Source organism: Periplaneta americana, chromosome 5, assembly GCF_040183065.1.
Source record: "Periplaneta americana isolate PAMFEO1 chromosome 5, P.americana_PAMFEO1_priV1, whole genome shotgun sequence".
Lineage (NCBI taxonomy): Eukaryota > Metazoa > Arthropoda > Insecta > Blattodea > Blattidae > Periplaneta > Periplaneta americana.
Window position 1 is genome coordinate 108,293,614 of NC_091121.1, and position 21,399 is coordinate 108,315,012.

The following is a 21,399-nucleotide window of genomic DNA, read 5'->3' on the forward strand; positions in this document are numbered from 1 at the left end:
AGCATTTCAAACTTTCAATTGCTTCTCCTGAAAAATGTATTCCAAATGACATCCATCATTCTTGCAGTGGACTCTTCATATATATAATCTTGACTTTTGGTTGCAAATAACTTGAAATGTATTTATATAATTGTGGCATATGATTTGCAACTAAGGAATAAAATATGTAAATATGCTGAAATCCGCTCCCTAGTCAATATCATTACTTCACTACAGGAAGGTGTATATATATTTTCTAAACAAACAATATAAACACTCATAAATTACACCAGGATCAGTACTACTGCAAAAGCTACATGTCAAAATTGTTACTAAGTTCTGATAAAATCTTCAAGGGAAAAACCTGTTAATTGGAATCTAAATCGTTAATTAGTACATATTTCATGGCTTCAAATCCGATTTATTTTACAAAATAGATTTGAAAGCATTATAAACATTAAAAAACAGGGCATAATTGCTGTCTACTAAAATGCATTTCGTTTCTTTGCTAAGCGTCGTTGGCCGTGGAAGAACAAAATGCAAATGATAGTTCAGACGCGTTTTTCAGTAGCAAAAACTTGTTCATAGATATGGTATGAGGCTATTCCAGTTTCACACTTGTCCTCCATTGTCATAACTCCGGTTTCAGGGATAGTTCACCGACAAGGATAAGAGAAAACAAAAACACTGCTACACATTGTAAGCCATAAATCACAATTAGCAGATTCTGACGGATTCCAGAACCTTGCTCCTATAACAACAAGTCAACCTATTTCCGCAATGTTTATAGATTTACGCAGTAACTTTTCTTCTTGTTACGATTTAATATAAGTTATTCATACATCCCACTTAGAGCGAAGAACATAGCACATGTGTTCATATAATTACTTATATTCGTTGAATTATGGGAAATACTTCTAAGTCATAATGTTGAGAATCCAAAAACAATTGCAAGCTTAATCATTCTTATTACATTTTGTTCTTCTTCTTCTTGTCATTAATATCATTATAATAATAATAATAATAATAATAATAATAATAATAATAATCATCATCATCGTCATAATCATCATCATCATCATCGCGTGCTGTGTCAACAATTTTCTTGCCAATTTTTATCGGTCATCTCATTTGTGTCTGCCTTTGATCTGATCTCATTATTTTGAAAGTTTATTCCTACAGATTCTATCAAAAGTTTAAGGACATCTTTCCACAAGTGATGTTTCACTCCTGCCCTTACACTTATGTGAAATCCCCTAATGTTTATACAGGGACCAAATGCCTGTGAAAAGTAAAGTTTTTACTGCAAACCCAATCTATCTTCCAAACTATGGATTATACTTATGTAACACTTTTTCTGTTATGAAACTTGTTGAAAAATTACATATTTTGTAGGAAAAAAAAAATAATTACTCCAGAATGGGTAGACTTACATCAATAAATTTTGGGAGAGAGTTAGATGTATCTGAAAGACGAGAGTTAGATATACCTGAAAGACTTGTACAATTACTGCTTTTTGTTTAAAAAAAAATTGTGACAGTTCGTGCAGGCATCGTAATTCAGAATTTTTCCTTTAGGAAAAATGACCATTTCCTAAAATTCTTTTGAGCATGAAATTCGTGGCAAATGGATGCGGATCCGCCACTGCCATTTACATCATAACATTGGGAATTGGTAACATCGGTCAATCAGCTTATTCCTTCCATTTTTATTAATCAGCTGTGGAGTTTGCTACAAGTATCTTCCTTAAAAAAATTAAAATAGGTCGAAATTCAGTAAGGGTGGGTGTGAAGTCGCAGATTATTAGGATGTGAAAGAATGATTGGAGATAATATTTAACTCCGTAACAACAAATCAGGGAGTTAGGCAAGGCTGTAGTTTTTCCCCTATGCTTTTCAGAATTTATGCAGACGACATTATAAAAAAATGGAAACGAGAGGTAAATTCTGATACGAAACTGAACAAAAACAACTATCTCAATATAGGTACTAGCCTACTATGCTGTCGATATAACAATAATACAAAATACTGATGACGATTTACAACGATCGGTCCATAAGTTATATCAACTTGGGAAACATTATAATCTGAAAATATCATCAAGGAAAACTAAGGTAACGGCTCATAGTAGAAAATACCCTGCACGCTGGAAAATTATAACAGAAAATAAATCTCTAGAACAAGTCTCTCACTTCGATTATTTAGGATGTAATATTAGTCAGAAAGTACCGGAACTTAGGGTGGCAACGCCATGCTCTATCGGCAACTTCTCTGCCTTGTCTGTGTGGTATGTGACCTACTCTCCAGGCGTATAGACTCAGTGCGGCTGCGCATGGGAATGGGGAAGACTAACATAGTCGAAAACCAATCGAAATCTCTCAGCTTCGTTTAGTGCAAACGTGTAATACAATTGTAAAATGAGCTTGAAAGAGCAGAGAAGTAACATTAAATTTTGTGTTAAACTCGGTGAAACATTTACTGAGGCTTTGGCAATCATGCGCCAAGCGTATGGAGAAGAAGCAGTGTCTCGGACCCGAGTGTGTGAGTGGCACAAGCGCTTCACAGGTGGCCGTCTTTCAACGGAAGATGATGCACGTTCAGGAAGACCCAGATCGGCAAGAACGGAAGAAATGATAGCTCGAGTTGCACAAAATTCAAACGAGATCGCAGACAGCCAATAGATGATGTGGCTACTTTGTTAGGCATTTCGAATGGTTCTGTACAGTTCATTCTCCACAATGATTTGAAATTTGCAACGTGTGTGTGATCACAGATGACGAGACATGGTGTTTTCTTTACGACCCGCAGCCAAAGCGGCAGTCTTCAACGAGGAAATCTCCCGGCTCACCACGACAGAAGAGATTCCGTGCCGATCGATCAAAGGGAAAAGTAATACTTGAAGTGGTCTTCGATACATTTCTCTCGTACATTTCCAAGTTTATTCCTGAGCGTCGAACTGTCAGTAAGGAGGCGTATATTGTAATTTTTCGGCGTCTTCGTGATGCAGTTCGACGAAGAAGACTCAACTTGTGGCAAGGGCAGAATTGGGTTCTCCATTATGACAATCCCCCAGCACATCGGTCGCTCTTGGTGAGCGAATTCTTCGCACAACACAAAATACCTGTCCATCCACAGCCACCATGTTCTCCAGATCTTCCTTCAGCAGATTTCTACTTATTTCGCAAAGTCAAATCTCTACTCAAGGGACGGCAGTTTGCATCAGTCGAAGAGGTGAAAATTCATGCGTCAAGCGCTCTGCGGGAAGTGACCAAAGATGGACTGCAGGAATGTTTCGAGAAGTGGTATGGACGTTGGCAGAAGTGTGTCACTGCCCAGGAGGTATACTTTGAAGGCGGTGTTGTGTAAATGGTTATATGCCATCTGCAACAGAAGTATCTAAACATGTTTGCACTGAGGTTATACAACTGGAGAGTAGGTCACATACTACAAGGACACGTCAGAGAAGTTGACTATAGAGAATGGCGTTGCCACCCGAAGTTCCGGTACTTTCTGACTCTACTAGTATAAGTTTTGATATGGACAGAGACATTGAAAATAAAATAAATAAATGCCAATCAATATGTAGGACGATCAATAGAACACTTCAAAATAAAACAAGGAAATAAACAAAAATAAAATTTTACAAAATAATGGCTGTTCCAGTTATTATGTTCGGGAGTCCCGGATAATAAAAGAAATAGATGAAAACAAAATACAATCGCCAGAAATGAGATTTCTCTGTAGAATGAAGGGTTGTATAAGAAACGACCAGATAAGGAATGAAAATATACGAAAAGAGCTATACAGTTAAAACGAAAAAAAAATAGAGGCATATAAAGAAAACTGGAGGATACATTTAAATCCAATAAACGATGAAAGAATTCCAGCCCTAGTACTCGTATCTATGTAACAACCTAAAGGTAGGAGGGACGTCGGGCGTCCAAGGAAAAGACGGAGTTGAACATTGTGAAGACGGAACAGGCATTGTTGCCTAATCCCTGCTATGAAAATAATAACGATAAATAATATTAAATATGAAAATCTTTATGGCTATAAATTCTACATATTTTTAATCGTAAAAATCATGTCTCCAAATAACTGTTCATTAGATATAGATGTAAGAGGTGCATATGTATGCAATGGCTGCAGTGGACCATCACTGCCTGTCTGCTGTCTGCAGAGCACGGTACACTGTTACCCTAAAAGGCCACTTTCATCACGGCTGCATTATGCGTCCTAATCCTCCAGCATTGTGCTGAGTGACCGCTCCTCCATTAATGCCGTTTCACACATCGCCACTCTGAAGCGCAGGGACAGGCGGCTTCGAAGCTCTGGTCATCTATTAGGAAGCTCTCATATTTTGAAATCATCTACCCGTATAGTAATCATAATTACGACACCACTTTTTTATTTCTGAGAAACTTAACATGACGTAAGTAAAAAAGCAATTTAAAGACAATAGAAGTGCTTCTGAAAATAAAATATTGCAAAAAGACATATTGAACATTTTTTTAGAAACTAAAAGTTAAAATACTGTAATCTCTCCACTTCCTCAGTGTGGAACTTGGAAGGAACGTTCTTTAACAATAGCTTCGATGTTTGGTAAATAAGTGGTAGTGCTAAGACTGGGTCGAATACATAATAATATTCATCATAGAGCTTTCTTCTATATTTATTCTTTAATAAAATTTACTCTATATAGAAGAATAAAGAAGTGTATGTAGTATTTGTGGACTTAGAAAAAGCGTTTGACAGAGTGGATTGGAATAAACCGATAAGAATCCCAAAGAAAATAGGTGTTGATTGGAAAGAGAGAATATTGTTCAGTAATCTTATTTTCTCATGGAGGGAATTCATCATAAAGAGGAAGTGGACCTACGGTTGAAGACAGATGTTAATTTTGATAGTGATGATAACGATTAATCATTATATAATTCTGTGCATAATGTGAAAAATTGCACATTATGCACAGAAGAATTATACAGTGTGATTCACGAGGAGTCACGGCCACTTACGGAGCATATTCCCGAACACATTTTGAGCAAAAAATGTCATACAAACATGGGTCCTATTCTCAGTATTTCCGAGTTACACTAATTTGAAGTTGTTAAAAGTATCTTTTTTCATTAGTTTTGAGGGTAAAAGAATATACAATTAGAGAATAAACTATTCAGAAGTGTAATTTCTTTAATTAGTTAGTATTCTTTAGATAAAAATGTGTTGTTAATTCCGTAGAAGCTTCGTACAGAAATATCTTTCATTTTTTAACTACAATATTACATTTTTTTACGGACTTATCACAAGAATTATTACAAATCACATTATTCTTGTAAATTCTTTAAAACTGTACATTAGGATGGAAAATTGATCTGTAAAAAATCAAGTTGCTAGAAGTCGTGTGATCTGTAACAATTGTTGTGATGAGTGTGAAAGAATAATGTAATTTTTAGTTAAAAATTGGGGGAAAAAATCTGTACAAAGCAACTAAGGAATTAATAACACATTTTTAGCTTCTGAATACTACCCAGTTAAATAATGTATACTACTGAATATTTGATTCCCTATTTGTAACATTCTTTTACCCTTAAAACTAAAAAAAAAGGGTATTTTTAACAACTTCAAATTAGTGTAATTCTGAAAATACTGAGAATAGGACCCATGAATAATTTTTCCCTGCCCGGGAACAATTTTTCCCTCGAAATTATTCAAATCAACTTTACAGGGAGTTATACCTGAAAACTTGATTTGCATAATACATGTCACTATTCGTTAACAGAAAACCACACTTTAAGTCACACAGAGTTAGTGTGCACTCAATGTTGGTTGCTTGACGGTTGTCAGCCCAGTTTGAGACCTGTGGATATAGAGGAAAAAATTGGATCGGTGTCTGGTAGAGTTCCCGGATAGCTCAGTTGGTATGTTTAACTAGAGGTCCCGGGTTCGATGCCCGGCCCCGGAACAATTTTTCCCTCGAAATTATTCAAATCAACTTTACAGGGAGTTATACCTGAAAGCTTGATTTGCACAATAGGACGTATGTTTATATGACAATTTTTGCTCAGAATGTCTTCAGAAATAAGCTCCGTAAGTGGCAGTAACTACTCGCGAATCACCCTGTATTTTGAAGCTTTGGTATGTCAAATGAATTTTTTGTTCTAGCCCATGTGATTTTAAATCGCTTTCGTCTTACTATAATAAGTGTTGTCTGTTGTCGTAAAAAGAGTTTAATGAGGCAGGTATATCTCAGAGGAAGCGATATCATAGGGAGGAGATTAGAGCGAACATTTGTACTTACCAGCACAGGGTGCAGGTCGACGCCGTACATTTCGAGCCACTTCACTTTGTCCAAGTAGCTGAGCTCTGCCACGGCGGGAAGCTGGCCCCTGGAATCCAAAGAAAATGACCATTACCTGAGAAAGATCACTTCCCACGACGTCTCCCACTCGGGCTTCCTAACGCAGAATTATGACCGGATTAGTGATCGCCCTAACTCACGAGGCTATCCACCCGCCCATGTTGTTTCGGTAGAGCGCTCCAAGGTCCACTCATCATCTGTCCGTCATTACACGCAGATGGCGGCCTTGTGACAAAGGCACACCCCGGCCCGGCCATCAGTGCTAGGGGCAACACTGCCAGATTGCCTACACCACGTCATTTATTCAGCAATTTAATTAAAGTACTGTCCTTTGTTGATTCAACTGCATTAACACTTCATTTACACATTGGCGTTAATGAAAAATTATATAATAGCCCGGTGATATTTAGAAACAATTTTCTATCTCGTTGCTATAAACGTGTGTAAAGAACGACTGTATTAGGGAATTCCTCGAAGAGAAAATCGATCTGACTTAACATAATAGTTTTATAGTTTTATTTTCGCTGGCAGAGTTAAGGACATCAGGCCTTCTCTTCCACTCAACCAGGGTAAAATCACATACAAAAAAATACATACCGGTATACAAATATTAAATTAAAAATAATAATAAACATAATTAAGTAAAAAAGAGAGATTGAATACATATGCACAATCAGTATTAACTTTAAAATAACAATAATAAAAATATATATATAATAAAAAAGAGACTGAATACATAATCACAAACAGGAAAATACATCTAGTATACAGTATTAACTAAAAAAAAAAAGAATTAATACATATGAATATAATCTCACAACTAAAGGAATAGTAGAATTAGTATGATCAGCACAGCACGTGTTACATTGAGACAATGACAATTACCTAGATATAAGTGTTAATGGAAAAATAAAGTAATGACTGTGTAAAATAATAATAATAATAATAATAATAATAATAATAATAATAATAATAATAATAATAATAATAATAATAAATAAAAATGATACCTAAAAAACTAATTCTTCGCATTTAAAATATATCTAAACAACCTAATTTTAAACAAGTGAGGACTAAGACTACCCCTGATTTCGAGCGGCAGCGAATTCCATGAGCGGGCCATGGCTATTGAGAAAGAACTAGAGTACAGAGATGTTTGATGGCGTGGTATTGATAGCAACAGATTATGCTGTGAACGTGTATTTCGATTATGATGTGAAGCTAGGAGAGTAAACCGAGAGGCAAGGTAGTTGGGTGTGGAATCATGTATAATTCGATATAGCAGGCAAAGAGAATGTACTAAACATCTATCTTGCAAGCGGAGCCAGGAGAGTTGTAGAAAATATTCCGATATATGATCATGTCGGCATATATTGAAAATAAATCGGACGCAGACATTATGTACACATAGCACAGTTCGACACGACAAATAATATACTGTAGGCCTGTTATATCAATCGGTCTGTATTTATTAATTCTTTTAGGAAATTGTAATAGTAGAATTGATCCAGAAGGATTGAATTCGCCATTTGGCATTTCTACGCGACCTCTCAATCTATCTGGACTCTCTAAATTTGAAACTGCAAGGCTATGTTAAGTTCTTTGCGAGTATTTTTTGCGTTGCTCAAGTTTTGGGCAGAACTGTTCAGAAAAGGCTATTTGTGTTATTTTCCAATCTTCAACCTGACACTGACAAAGTAGTGTAGAGTAAATGACGTCAGAAATCTGAAGCACGGCATTACAATTAACTGTCATTAGTTAATTATTTATAAATGCACAGAAGAATCTTTATTTCTAACAAAAAAATGTATGGCCAACTTATTTTATCAGCGTATAGCGTCATAATTTCCTTTTATACACAGAAGAATCTTTAGTTTTAACAAAATAATACAGTATATTATTATTATTATTATTATTATTATTATTATTAATCTTTATTTTGAAATGTGGATATGGATAAGGATAAAGGATATGAAATGGACAGGCAGAATAAGAAATGAAGCTGTGTTGGATAGAGTGGGTGAAGAAAGAATGATGCTGAAACTGATCAGGAAGAGAAAAAGCAATTTATTGGGTCAATGGCTGAGAAGAAACTGCCTACCGAAGGATTCCCTGGAAGGAATGGTGAACGGGAGGAAAGTTCGGGGTAGAAGAAGATATCAATGATAGACGACATTAAGACATTTGGATCATATATGAAACTAAGAGGAAGGTAAAAAATAGGAAAGACTGGTGAATGCTGGCTTTGCAGTGAAAGACCTGGCATTTTTCAGAATACTAAGTATGTATTTATATTATTATTATTATTATTATTTTATCAGCGTATGACATCATCATTGCTTTCACAGGCCTACACATTACATTCAGAAACTGCCAGCTATCGTGTGATACAATAACGAAAGCGATCATCAATTTTAGGAACGCCTCAATTACTGACCTCAGAGTTTAGATATAGGAAAACCTTTAATGTCAAAACGTTACAATTTTTCTCTCCTTCTAGGTCGAGTATAGATATTTCACGTTGAAAGACTCTTTTAGATTTTGTGTGAGATAAGAACTAGGCAATAATAATTCAGTTAATAAAAATATTCAGTTCATAATTCGTGTTAAACGTTTAATGTGCATTTCATAATCACAATAAATAATTGTTAAATAATATCATTTGACTACAATATTTTGGCAATGAAATGTTAAAAGCAAGCCCATCACTTACCACAGGACAATGAACAAGCATACATATGGAATAAGTGTTTACTTCCGTTGTGGTCAAGGTGTATAGGGGTGACTAGACTCCACATACTTTCCTTGCACTATGAATTTGCCGTCCCTGGTCAAGTTAAAAACAGATTCTTATATTACGAGTAATATTACAGTTAACATTTTTCATAATATTGTGACTACGTATCTGCCAGAGCTTCAGTTATTCAATTTACGGTATAATGGAAGAGAGAGTAGGAAATACAAATGAATGTATATTATACTGTACATAAATATATTCTGCGAACTAAACGACACAGGCACATTTTATTCTGTGGGCGAAATATCGGTTTTCGCCATTAAAGCAATATATAGAGTTGTCAGTGTCCCATAAATGAACCGAGGGAAAGTAATAGTGGTGCAAAATATGAAAATTATACTTTTGAAATATACCGAGGGGATGTTTGAAGTGTATTATTTTCCTTTAAATTAGTTTTAATAATAGAAGTAACATCAGAAGTGCAATAATAATCAATTCGTGATGCAAGTCGATTGTTTTGATTTGAAATTACTTTACAATGAGAAACAATTCTACGCAACATGTTTGTTTACATAACAGTCTCTAATATGGACAAAATATAGAGGTGTATGCTGTAAACAATGATCTGCAATACATCCATTCCACAATATGCATTCTACATTGTTCAATGATTTAAAAAAATGAAATGCTCTAGGCTTAAGTTCAAACTTCGTTAGACTATACAATAAATTCCAAAGAGTTCACTACCCTATATGCGGAGCTACAAAACATATTTCAATACAAACTAGAAAATGTATAACAATTAAGTTGTACAAGATGATGACCTCAAAATATACATATATGACAGCGAAAGAGACCCATACTTCTATCGTAACTTGAAAGAAAGAAAGAAAGAAAGAAAGAAAGAAAGAAAGAAAGAAAGAAAGAAAAGAAAAGAAAAGAAAGACAAATCTGAACCTTAGAAATGAAAATTTTTACTAAATATATTGAATATACATAAAGTCAGAATGTATGCATGTATATAATGTATGTAAGGTTATGAAAGGTTATGTATGTATGTATGTATGTATGTATGTATGTATGTATGTATGTATGTATGTATGTACAGGTATGTATTTATTTTTTTATTTTTATTTTTTACTTGGGTATTTAACGATGCTGTATCAACTACGAGGTTATTTAGCGTCGATGAAATTGGTGATAGCGAGATGGTATTTGGCAATATGAGACCGAGAATTCGCCATATATTACCTGACATTTGCCTTACGGTTGAGGAAAACCTCGGGAAAAACCCAACCAGGTAATCAGCCCAAGCGGGAATCGAACCCGCGCCCGAGCGCAACTCTGGATCGGCAGGCAAGCGCTTTAGCTGACTGAGCTACACTGGTGGCTGGTATGTATGTATGTATGTATGTATGTATGTATGTATGTATGTATGTATGTATGTATGTATGTATGTATGTATGTATGTATGTATTTCATATTGTGACTTCAAAATACAAAGACTACTCAGAACGAGTGGGATGGACGTCATATAATTTTACTCCACGTGGAAGTAATAATGGGCTCCTTGTGAGAATAATAATAATAATAATAATAATAATAATAATAATAATAATAATAATCATAACTTATTTATTTATACCGTACTGGCAGAGTTAAGGCCATACGGCCTTCTCTTACACTTTACCAGGTCACAATCAAGAATAAATATTGAGAAGATTTGAGGCGATAATGAAGCGATGGTTGAATGAAAATTATGATATTAGAAACGCAGTCTAACGGAATCTTCCCTATGAGCATCACAATCTAAAGAATTTTCAGAGACCGAATTAATTTATTTAGAAGCTTTGAATTATGTTAGCATCAACCATCGTGAAAAAAATAAAACTCACATGCCTACCGTAGGCTATGGAGTTGTTTAAAAGAAAAAAAACATTCAGAAGGAATGAGCTTATTGCTAACAAGTTTTCATTCCTCAAAAATGTATTTATTGGCTCCTTTCAAAAGAATTTCAACCAATGGCAGATTGTACAATGTTCCGGCCATTTGGTTAGTACTGTATAAACCTACTAATATTCAAGACAGCAAGGAGTAAGCATAAAACAAGAATACACGCATTGGCACCACTGGGAGATTGGCTTTTATGAAACGGTGGTACAGCGATTATGGAGCAAGATGGAATGGGAGTGACAGGAGCAGTCCTTTCCTACAGCCACTCTGTGTAGGCCTACCTCAACCACACAGGATGCCGTAGATATGGTGGGAACAATACTGATGAGGAAACATCTAAATCTCATTGTATTAAGCGCTATACTGATAAGGTGCTAACGGAAACGAAATCTGAGGTTAGGACAACAGTGAACAATACTACCGCAAGTAAATCAATTTAAAAGACCATTGCGTATATCATAACACCCAGCCAGGACTGAAGGGATATTTATGCTGTCAGCTTAGCCGGAATCACTTACAGAAGACAAGCATAAACACAGAACTCCATCGAGGATCTTTAGTGATTTCTAGACGAGAGAGTCACCGCCCATCTCCAGGTTTCCGTTACCATAACGGCGCTGGCGAGGCGTGGGAGGCGTGCAGTCCAGTCTGCTTGAATTTAAGATTATGCCGTCTGAACCTATACTCGATAACTATTACTTTAACAGACCTAAACCTCATCACATGTCACTACCCGTTAGTCTTCCCGCACGACTCGGTAAGAAATATAGGCGGGTCGAAAACCATCCAGAAGTCAAATCAGCATAGAAAGCGAACCTACTTACAAATGAATTTTATGGAACCCACAGGTTCATTTCCGCCCTTACATAGCCCCCCATCGGTCCCTATCCTGTGCAAGTTTAATCCAGTCTGTATCATCATATCCCACCTCCCTCAAATCCATTTTAATATTATCCTCCCATCTGCGTCTCGGCCTCCCCAAAAGTCTTTTTCCCTCCGGCCTCCCAACTAACACTCTATATGCATTTCTGAATTCGCCCATACGTGCTAAATGCCCTGCCCATCTCAAACGTATGGATTTAATGTTCCTAATTATGTCAGGTCAAGAATATAATGCTTGCAGTTCTGCGTTGCGTAACTTTCTCCATTCTCCTGTAACTTCATACCTCTTAGCCCCAAATATTTTCCTAAGCACCTTATTCTCAAACACCCTTAACCTATGTTCCTCTCTCAATGTTATGTTTTATTTAATGACGCTCGCAACTGCAGAGGTTATATCAGCGTCGCCGGATGTGCCGGAATTTTGTCCCGCAGGAGTTCTTTTACATGCCAGTAAATCTACTGACATGAGCCTGTCGCATTTAAGCACACTTAAATGCCATCGACCTGGCCCAGGATCGAACCCGCAACCTTGGGCATAGAAGGCCAGCGCTATACCAACTCGCCAACCAGGTCGACTCCTCTCTCAAAGTGACGGTCCACGGCATCCTCCATCGTCAAATGTTCTCTCCTCACAGCTCGACGACACCGTATGCCACGCTCTCTATTGTCTCTCTGCCATCTTCAAGCGTAATGACGAGACAGAACGTTTTATTAACAGACAGGAGTATTGCTTAGAAGAGAGAGGGAAGTTTATTATTTATTAGAGTATGGGCATATTCTAAGAGATGTCGCCACATAAATATAGCTTTGCGAGGTGATATGATAGCAAATTTGTAATTAAAAAAAAAACATTGTGAGAGATTCCAACTTTATGCTACTATCATTAACTCGTTCAATAGATCAATGCCGCAACGACTTACGCTACTGCGACTGTTAATATTGTTTCAGCATAATACTTGGTTTTCTTGTTCATATTCGCTTCGGTTGATTTTGTTTTTATCAATTTTATTATTATTTCACTCTTCAGAGGCCCTGATGTATCTAGAATTAAACCTCCATTCGATTTTATAATATATTTTAGACTCTTAAACAAAATACAGCAAATTTAAATGGTTTAATTTATGTGTTACCTGGTGAACTACGGCTTTGAAGAGACGAGCATGCCCAATGTTATGTCTCTGGAACTTAGAAATTGTCCTTAGAAATTGTCGGCTGCTCATTCCTTTTGCCGTTAAGCGTACTATTACAGGTTTGTAAAATAGTATGCAATTTGGACGCAGCTCATGTCCTCTAAAGTCCAGGATCATTTTTATATAACTCACATTACTAGCAATACAAATAAAAGTTTTTCAGCCTGATATGCAATCTAATAGCAGCGGATTGATTAACTTCATATTCCGTGTTGAACTGGTATGATTCATGACCCTTTAATGCTATAACATGATTTTAAATATCGTAGCTTGTGCTAAAACGCATTTGATATATACTCGTACATACTGTAATGTTTCAATTATTGTTCATTACTGTAAATCCACGCCACGATATCGTCAGTATAAACACATAATATCAAATTTTAGGCATAAGTATACATCTGAAATTGTGACTTTCCACGCCAGCGACTGTTTCAAATCAGGATCAGTTTTTTTATTGGAATCTGCAGTCTTGTGGCGGGTTTTGTTAGGAGCCTTCTTTTCTGATGTCATCATTGCCTCAGTCATCCTTAACTCATAGGTTCAGACCAGTCTTCGGACAGTTGACTAAAAAAAAAAAAAAAAACATGCGCGCGCGCACACGCACGCACACACACACACTTCTTTCTTATTCTTATGGCTAACGGTCCACGGAGCAAATAACCACAGAATATCCTGGAAAGGACGTCGATGACTAAATCTTCGGCATGGAATAGTGAGATGTTCGTCCTAGTTTAAAAAAAGAGTTTGATATGTTGATTTAATTTTAATTTTCTTAACTTATTTCTTGTAAAATATACAAAATATGTAACATTTTACTTGAAGGAAGTAATAGGTTTGGAAGTAAATCCCTAAAAGACAAAGTATATGATTATGTCTCGTGACCAGAATATTGTACGAAATCGAAATATAAAAATTGCAGATTTATCCTTCGAAGAGGTGGAGAAATTCAGATATCTTGGAGCAACAGTAACAAATATAAATGCCACTCGGGAGGAGGAAATTAAACGCAGAATAAGTATGGGAAATGCCTGTTATTATTCGGTTGAGAAGCTTTTGTCATTTTGTCTGCTGTCAAAAGTTAGAATTTATAAAACAATTATATTACCGGTTGTTCTGTATAGTTGTGAACCTTGGACTCTCGCTTTGAGGGAGGAACAGAGATTAAGGGTGTTTGAGAATAAGGTTCTTAGGAAAATATTTGGGGCTAAGAGGGATGAAGTTATAGGAGAATGGAGAAAGTTACATAACGCAAAACTGCACGCATTGTATTCTTCACCTGACATAATTAGGAACATTAAATCGAGACGTTTGAGATGGACAGGGCATGTAGCACGTATGGGCAAATCCAGAAATGCTTATAGAGTGTTAGTTGGGATGCCGGAGGGAAAAAGATCTTTGGGGAGGCCGAGACGTGGATGGTAGGATAATATTAAAATGGATTTGAGGGAGATGGGATATGATGATAGAGACTGGATTAATCTTGCACAGGATAGGGACCGATAGCGGGCTTATGTGAGGGTGGCAATGAACCTGTGGGTTCCTTAAAAGCCATTTGTAAGTAAGTAAAGTATATTTAACAATTTTACATATTCAAATACTAGTCGACAACCATGTTCTCTCATGTACGTAATACATTCAAACATAATGTTTGTAATCTTTCCAAACTAGTCTTAATATGACAATGCAATTAGTATACGTATTTGATTAACAGTTATCCATGTATATTTGTGTATTGTGATATGGTTACTCAATTCAATTCCAATTGTACCTAAATATGCATATTTGAAATTTGGGATTTTAATTTCTACATTTATGTGTTCTTTTTACCGTTTTTAATGTTTAATATGTAAAAATCTTGAAGTACAATTTTGAGGCAATGTTTTTTTTTCACAAGATATCTTTAATTTTCAATGTCTGAAGATGCCACACTAGAATGGCGAAAACATTAACAATTAGAATACAATGTAAATTTATAATTGCATAATTTGTACTAAAGACAAGTCATATGATTGAACAGCATTCTTTTTTAATTTATTACTTAACTTATTGGAACTTTTGAAAAATGAACTCAGCCCTGATCTGAACCTAGTGATTTCCATCTCTTCGGATCGTTAAAGAAGCATCCGGGTGGTAGACGATATGGGCGTTTAGCAAGCCGTCATGACGTGACTTCAGGGACTTGACGCAGATTTCTTATATGCCGGCATCGATGCTTATCCAAATACTTGTTTCAACGGTCCGAAGAGATGGAAATCACCGAGTACCAGGCCGGTGCTGTAGGAAGAATAGTCCAGTACCTCTTACCGGAAGCACCAAACCCACACTTGTTTCAGTCACATGACATTCGCGCCGTACATCTTAACAAGTTGACGATGAATTTTTGCTTCAGACGCAAAAACCGGATCACACTCCGCACTTCCACGTTTGACCATGTTTTCATGCGCACAGCTATCCTACAACTGATACTGCGTGATAAAGTTGTGGTCTGCTACTGCGACCCTGGTGCAAAATTCGAACAAGAGGGAAAATATGTCAGCCGTGAGAGCTCTTGTTACCTTACTTTTTAAATCACCCTCGTATTTGAGTAGTAGATATAGAATAAAAAGAATTATGTAATTATGAAGATGGAATGTCTGAACATAACATACGCGAATATGTCACTTAATACACAAGCAACCAATAATTGAGAAACTCTGAGAAAGCACTCTTTTCAACATTATAAAACACTGCCAAGTATTTAAGGATGGAAGATATTCAGGGGGCAGTTCTCGTCGTTCATATTCAAAGAAGCTATTTACAATTTTAAGGTAGGTATGTTTCTTATTTTCTAACTCCGTGAAGTACTTGCTAATTATAGACTACCCAAATAGTGTAAACTTACTCGTACAACAATTTAATTTAGCGGAAAGCCTGAAAACAAGTCCACCCTCACTTCAGGCTATTTTATTGCGGTCACCTCTCTCTCTTCCTTGTGGGATGGACAACCGAAACCTTGCAAAGTATTTGTTATTATAATAATGAGATGCTGATTATGTTTGCAATAATTCAAGTTATTTATGAATGTGAAGACCTTCGCGAGCTCTGAGACAATGAGCCGTCGCAAATATATCATTACTGTGTACTCACTTATTGGCACTCCCAACGGTGTTCAGACTAGCTTCAATAAGGCTCGCTTCTGATAGCCCATTTAAGGCCAGCAACATTAGAATTCAAAGCACATGCCGCAATTTTCAAGCGGAAAAGATCTAAAGTCAATGCGTGGGGCATTATCGTTTTCAACTGCTTAACTCCTCGAGAAATTATAATATATTATGGAAATTGCGTGAGACATTATTTATAACTTTCGATAAAGGCATCACAAAAGATTTATTTATAATATCAACAACACTCTAAACCTCTTAAACAATGAGTTCATCATATTAAAGGGTGGAAAGATAAACAGACACCGGCTCGATGTTTCCATTAAAAACTGAGACTGACTATGACATCAATCGTAATCTAAGCAGAAGGGAGAAGGATTCTTTCTATATATTTCTTACAACTAGAGTCCTGTATTTGGTTACTTGGAATGTCAGTTAGGTATACCCGATCATATTCTAGCCTAGCTTCTCACTGCGGTCTCTCCCCTCACGTTCCGGTACCGTGTTCATATCTGTTCGTGTACCCGTGACTGTAAGTCGGTGTACAAAATACCACTTGAATTTAACCCCTTCAGTCCTGAATTTTTATTTAAAAAAATTGAAAAAAAAAAAAAACTGGTTACATAATCATTCTGGGGATCCAAAATTCCCAAATCAAGTCTTCACAGGAAATCAATATTTAGGGACAATTTTGACCCCTGAGGCCCCAACATTTTAAATTTTATTTTTAATTCAGGTATAGAAATGTTGCAAAAATAATATTCTCCTTTCTATTACATTGAATTTTTCAAAATATTTAAAAGTATCGAAGACATTCCAAAAAAGCAAAAAAAGAAACAATGTACACTATAATGTACATCAGGCTGAAGGGGTTATCAGTAATAACGAAGTATTTATTTAAAGGTAACATGTACAATAAAAGATAACGGTTAGACAAAACTAAAAATTTTCAGGATCATCGCCTTTATTTTCGGGAGCCAACACATTTCTCCCACACATGCAAATGAGAAAACCATTCGAGCTAAGATGATACATCTACTGAAACACATTAAACAATATTAAATATCTATGCAAGGGCCGGCAAGAAATACTCCCCACTTTAGCAATACAGAACTAGAGCGTGCTCGTATGGGAACATAGCTTAGTAGCTGAGGATCGGCAGTACTGTGTGGTGACGTGCACTAGGGTGATACAGTTGTGCAGTACATTAGCTGCTAGGCGGTGGAAGGTCATGCTTATTTCTTATCAGTAGTACCACTCCTTGTGTGATTGCAAATAAATTGTAACTAATAAAATAAGCAGTAGGCTAACTAGGGAAACAAACTAAATTAACAGTAACTAAACATGTTTATTCTACTCGTATTAAATTATATTACTATTTACTATGCTTGAATGGTAGTAGTAGTAGTAGTAGTAGTAGTAGTAGTAGTAGTAGTAGTAGTAGTAGTAGTAGTAGTATACTGTACTACCAGAACTTCTGCGGTTTTGGCCTAGAAAATCGAGCGCTAGTGCAGTACTTATCACCAGCTAGGACGTGGGACTACCAAGCTACTTGGAACTGGAGTAAGATTCTCATGATTGCTTCAGTTACTGTTTTGCCACGTCTGATAAAATCATCATTAAGGTTGGTAAAAACTATGTTATGTCGACCACTAATCGAGAATAGGTGAGAACACTGGAGACACAGGAGAGAAATTCAACAAGCTGATAAGGACGAGTTGGGACTTAGCGGCTGGGTGAAAGGTAAAACATATGTTATGTTGCAATGTTAAAAGTTTTAATATATTTAATTTTTTTATCCCTTTGTGTTTATTAGGTAATTCTTGATGAATAATTCAGTCATTAATATTTCTTTTATGCTTTTTATTTATGTTTTCTATAATATATTTTGTTGGGGTAATCTAAGTTATTTGGTAGTGATTTAATTTCTTTTGGTTTAATCTTAATGATGTCAGTCGATCTATAGTAGTGGTTCGCATATTTTCCGCGTCGTCAGAAGTTTTGGCGCATCAGTAGCAGTAGCAGTAACAGCAGTAGTAGTAGTAGTAGTAGTAGTAGTAGTAGTAGTAGCAGCAGTAGTAGTAGTGGTGGTAGTGGTGGTTGTGGTGGTAGTAGTAGTAGTAGTAGTAGTAGTGGTGGTGGTATAGTAGCGTAGTAGTATAGTAGTAGTAGTAGTAGTAGTAGTAGTAGTAGTAGTAGTAGTAGTAGTAGTAGTAGTAATAGTCTGGACCAGCCTTTATACATTTTTATTTTCCCATCATAGAATACAATAATTTATTTCGGTACAAAAATAATTTTAAATGAAAAATGTTCTCCGTTAGTTGTTTGCAAGGCCGCCTTAAATACACTGAATAATTTGTTTTCATTTCATTATAGCCTATTAGTCAGAGGCGGCAATGATGAAACCTATTGTTATTTTAAAAATCGTGACTCTCATTAGGTATCAGTCTTATCAAAATTTTGCATAGAATAAAATCTTATCGGAAACTATTAAAAAAAACATTTGTTATGTAACATTTTCCATGAAAATCAATAATAAGCGAGATATTTATTTAATTCAGGCCCCCTTATAACTCCCCTTTTAAATAAACATCAATTTTACAACATTACTCTTTGCTGATGATCAGATCATCATAGGAAAATCTGAAGATGAGGTACAGACAGCAGTGCATAAACTAAGACAGGTTGCTACTACATGTGGTTCGACAATTTCAACAAATAAAACAAAAGTAATGGCATTTCGAGGACTAGAGCCCATAAGATCAAAAATTATAATTAATGGAACAATTATTGACCAAATAAGTGAATTTAAATATCTTCGGTACATTACATTCACAAAATCGCAGGATGTAGAGAAGAAACTGAATAGGTTCAGACAGTTTTGCGGGATAATCCAGCGAACATTAAACATAATGTACGAAGAGATACTTTAATCGAACTATATAATGTCACTGCATTACCCTTGTTACTGTGTGGATGTGAAAAGTGGACGTTAACATCAGATCATTTACGACAAATTGAGTCATCCGAAATGAGATTTCTCCGATTTGTGACTGGGTACTCAGTGTGGGACCATAAGGAAAATGTTGCTATCCGACAGGAACTGAAACTAGAATCAATTACATGTACATCTATCACAGAAAGATACAGAATAAATTGAAGGGATCATATACAACGTTTGCCGAATAATAGATTAACGAAAACTCTGTTCCGTTATAATCCTACAGGAAGAAGAAAAATGGGTCACCCTCTGAGAAGATGGGATGAACAATTCTGAGATGGAACAGGCCAATAGGTCTAATCCTTGCAGTCGATGATATATATTTTTTCTCGTTTTAAAAACAGTACAGTAGATATTATAGAGAATTAAATACACAAACAATACAAAAGGATGTTAAATTCTTGTTAAAGAGGGCTTATATTTGAAAATAAAGACACAATTTGTTCTGATGGAGCACCTACTCGGAGAACTTATTTCATCCAAGTTGGATAGTTTAAGCAAACACGGTTATCACTAATATCGGCGAGGAAACTAGGCGCTGAAAGAAGAGTGGAATTCAGTAATATAATGATGTGTGGGTAGTTTTATTACGTAGACTTGCTGCCGGTGATTGCAGGGTTCAGATCTAACCGTGTATCTCTCAAGTTGTTTGCGACTATTAAAATTCTCGTCGAAAAAATATATTTGAACACATATGTACAGTACGGTATATTTAAAGATCATATTACGGATCCTTGGTGTGAAAGATAAATCTTGAGGAATGGTCAGTTCAGCATAAGTGGATGTGATACCTGAATAATAATATCTCGCCTCGAGCGATCTCTGTATAAACTTGATCAATGTAATATCTTCGCCCCCTGTTATTTCTTGTAGCCGTCAACTTATTCATTTTTCTTTTCATAGAACCAGTTTAAACGGTAAGTAAAATCATTAAAAGATTAAGATAGCGCAAAAATTATTTATATTTATTTATCTATGTTTCGCTGTACACACCTTTTTCCTTAATGCTTGTATCGTTCTATAGTATCTCAGATTCAGTTTGAGAAATATATCCAAGTCATGCGGAGCAAATTATACAGGATGATTCATGAGGAATAGTAAATATTTTAAGGGGTGGCAGTATGAACTCTTCTGAGTAAAAAAATTCTTATAAACACTGTCCAATTTTCAATGGATATGGCGCTACCGCTGTTTAATTAGTTAGTGGGATTTAAAAAGGGCACGTCAGCTACTATGTACAGTTGTTTAAATGTTACTTATAACAAATTCATGTTGGAGCAAATTATACAGGATGATTCATGAGGAATAGTAAATATTTTAAGGGGTGGCAGTATGAACTCTTCTGAGTAAAAAATTCTTATAAACATGTGTCCAATTTTCAATGGATATGGCGATACCGCTGTTTAGTTAGTTAGTGGAATTTAAAAAGGGCACGTCAGCTACTATGTACAGTTGTTTAAATGTTACTTATAACAAGATGTAGAAGTAGCAAGAAGGAAAGACAAACGACCTAATGATTACTTTTTTGCTTATATATATATACATATATATATATATATATATATATATATATATATATATATATATATATACAGGGTGTTTAAAAAATACGGGGCATAATTTCAGGTATGTATTTCCCACATGTAGACAATCAAAATAGTTCATTACAACATGTGTCCGGAAATGCTTCATTTCCGAGTTATGGCCTTCACAACATTGAAATTCACCGGAACGTTTTTTCTTTCCGCAGGTCGTTGTCATTACAGAAGATGTTCAAAATGTCCACCTCCTGCTTGAATACAGACCTCACATCGATGTCTCATTGACCTGCGAACACGATCCCAAACTCCAGGAGTATTGCGTATGTCCTCAGAACATGCCACAATTCGATTCTGAAGGGATTCCAAATCAGGCACCGGAGACGAATAAACCAATGATTTTAAATGGCCCCACAAGTAGAAATCGAGAGGGTTCAGATCAGGTGAGCGTGGAGGCCAAGCAATTGGGCCACCTCTACCTATCCATGGATCAGGAAACCTTCGATCCAAGTACCGGCGAGCCGTACGACAGAAGTGTGCAGGGTACTACTAATTTTTTTTTTAATATGGAAAAGGCAAGTTTTGGAAAGAACCGCCTTATATAAAGCATATAGAGGATTG

At 35.9% G+C, this 21,399-nt stretch overlaps 1 protein-coding gene across 5 annotated transcripts in view; it reads right to left on the bottom strand.

Annotated features, from left to right (window-relative positions):
• Window positions 1-21,399, bottom strand: part of LOC138700074 (band 4.1-like protein 4) — a 1,160,862-nt gene that overhangs the window by 182,112 nt on the left and 957,351 nt on the right. For all 5 annotated transcript variants that reach the window (XM_069826390.1, XM_069826389.1, XM_069826387.1 and 2 more), the window contains exon 8: window positions 6,275-6,362. In XM_069826390.1, the coding sequence (XP_069682491.1) occupies window positions 6,275-6,362 (88 nt within the window). The remainder of the gene's footprint in view (window positions 1-6,274; window positions 6,363-21,399) is intronic.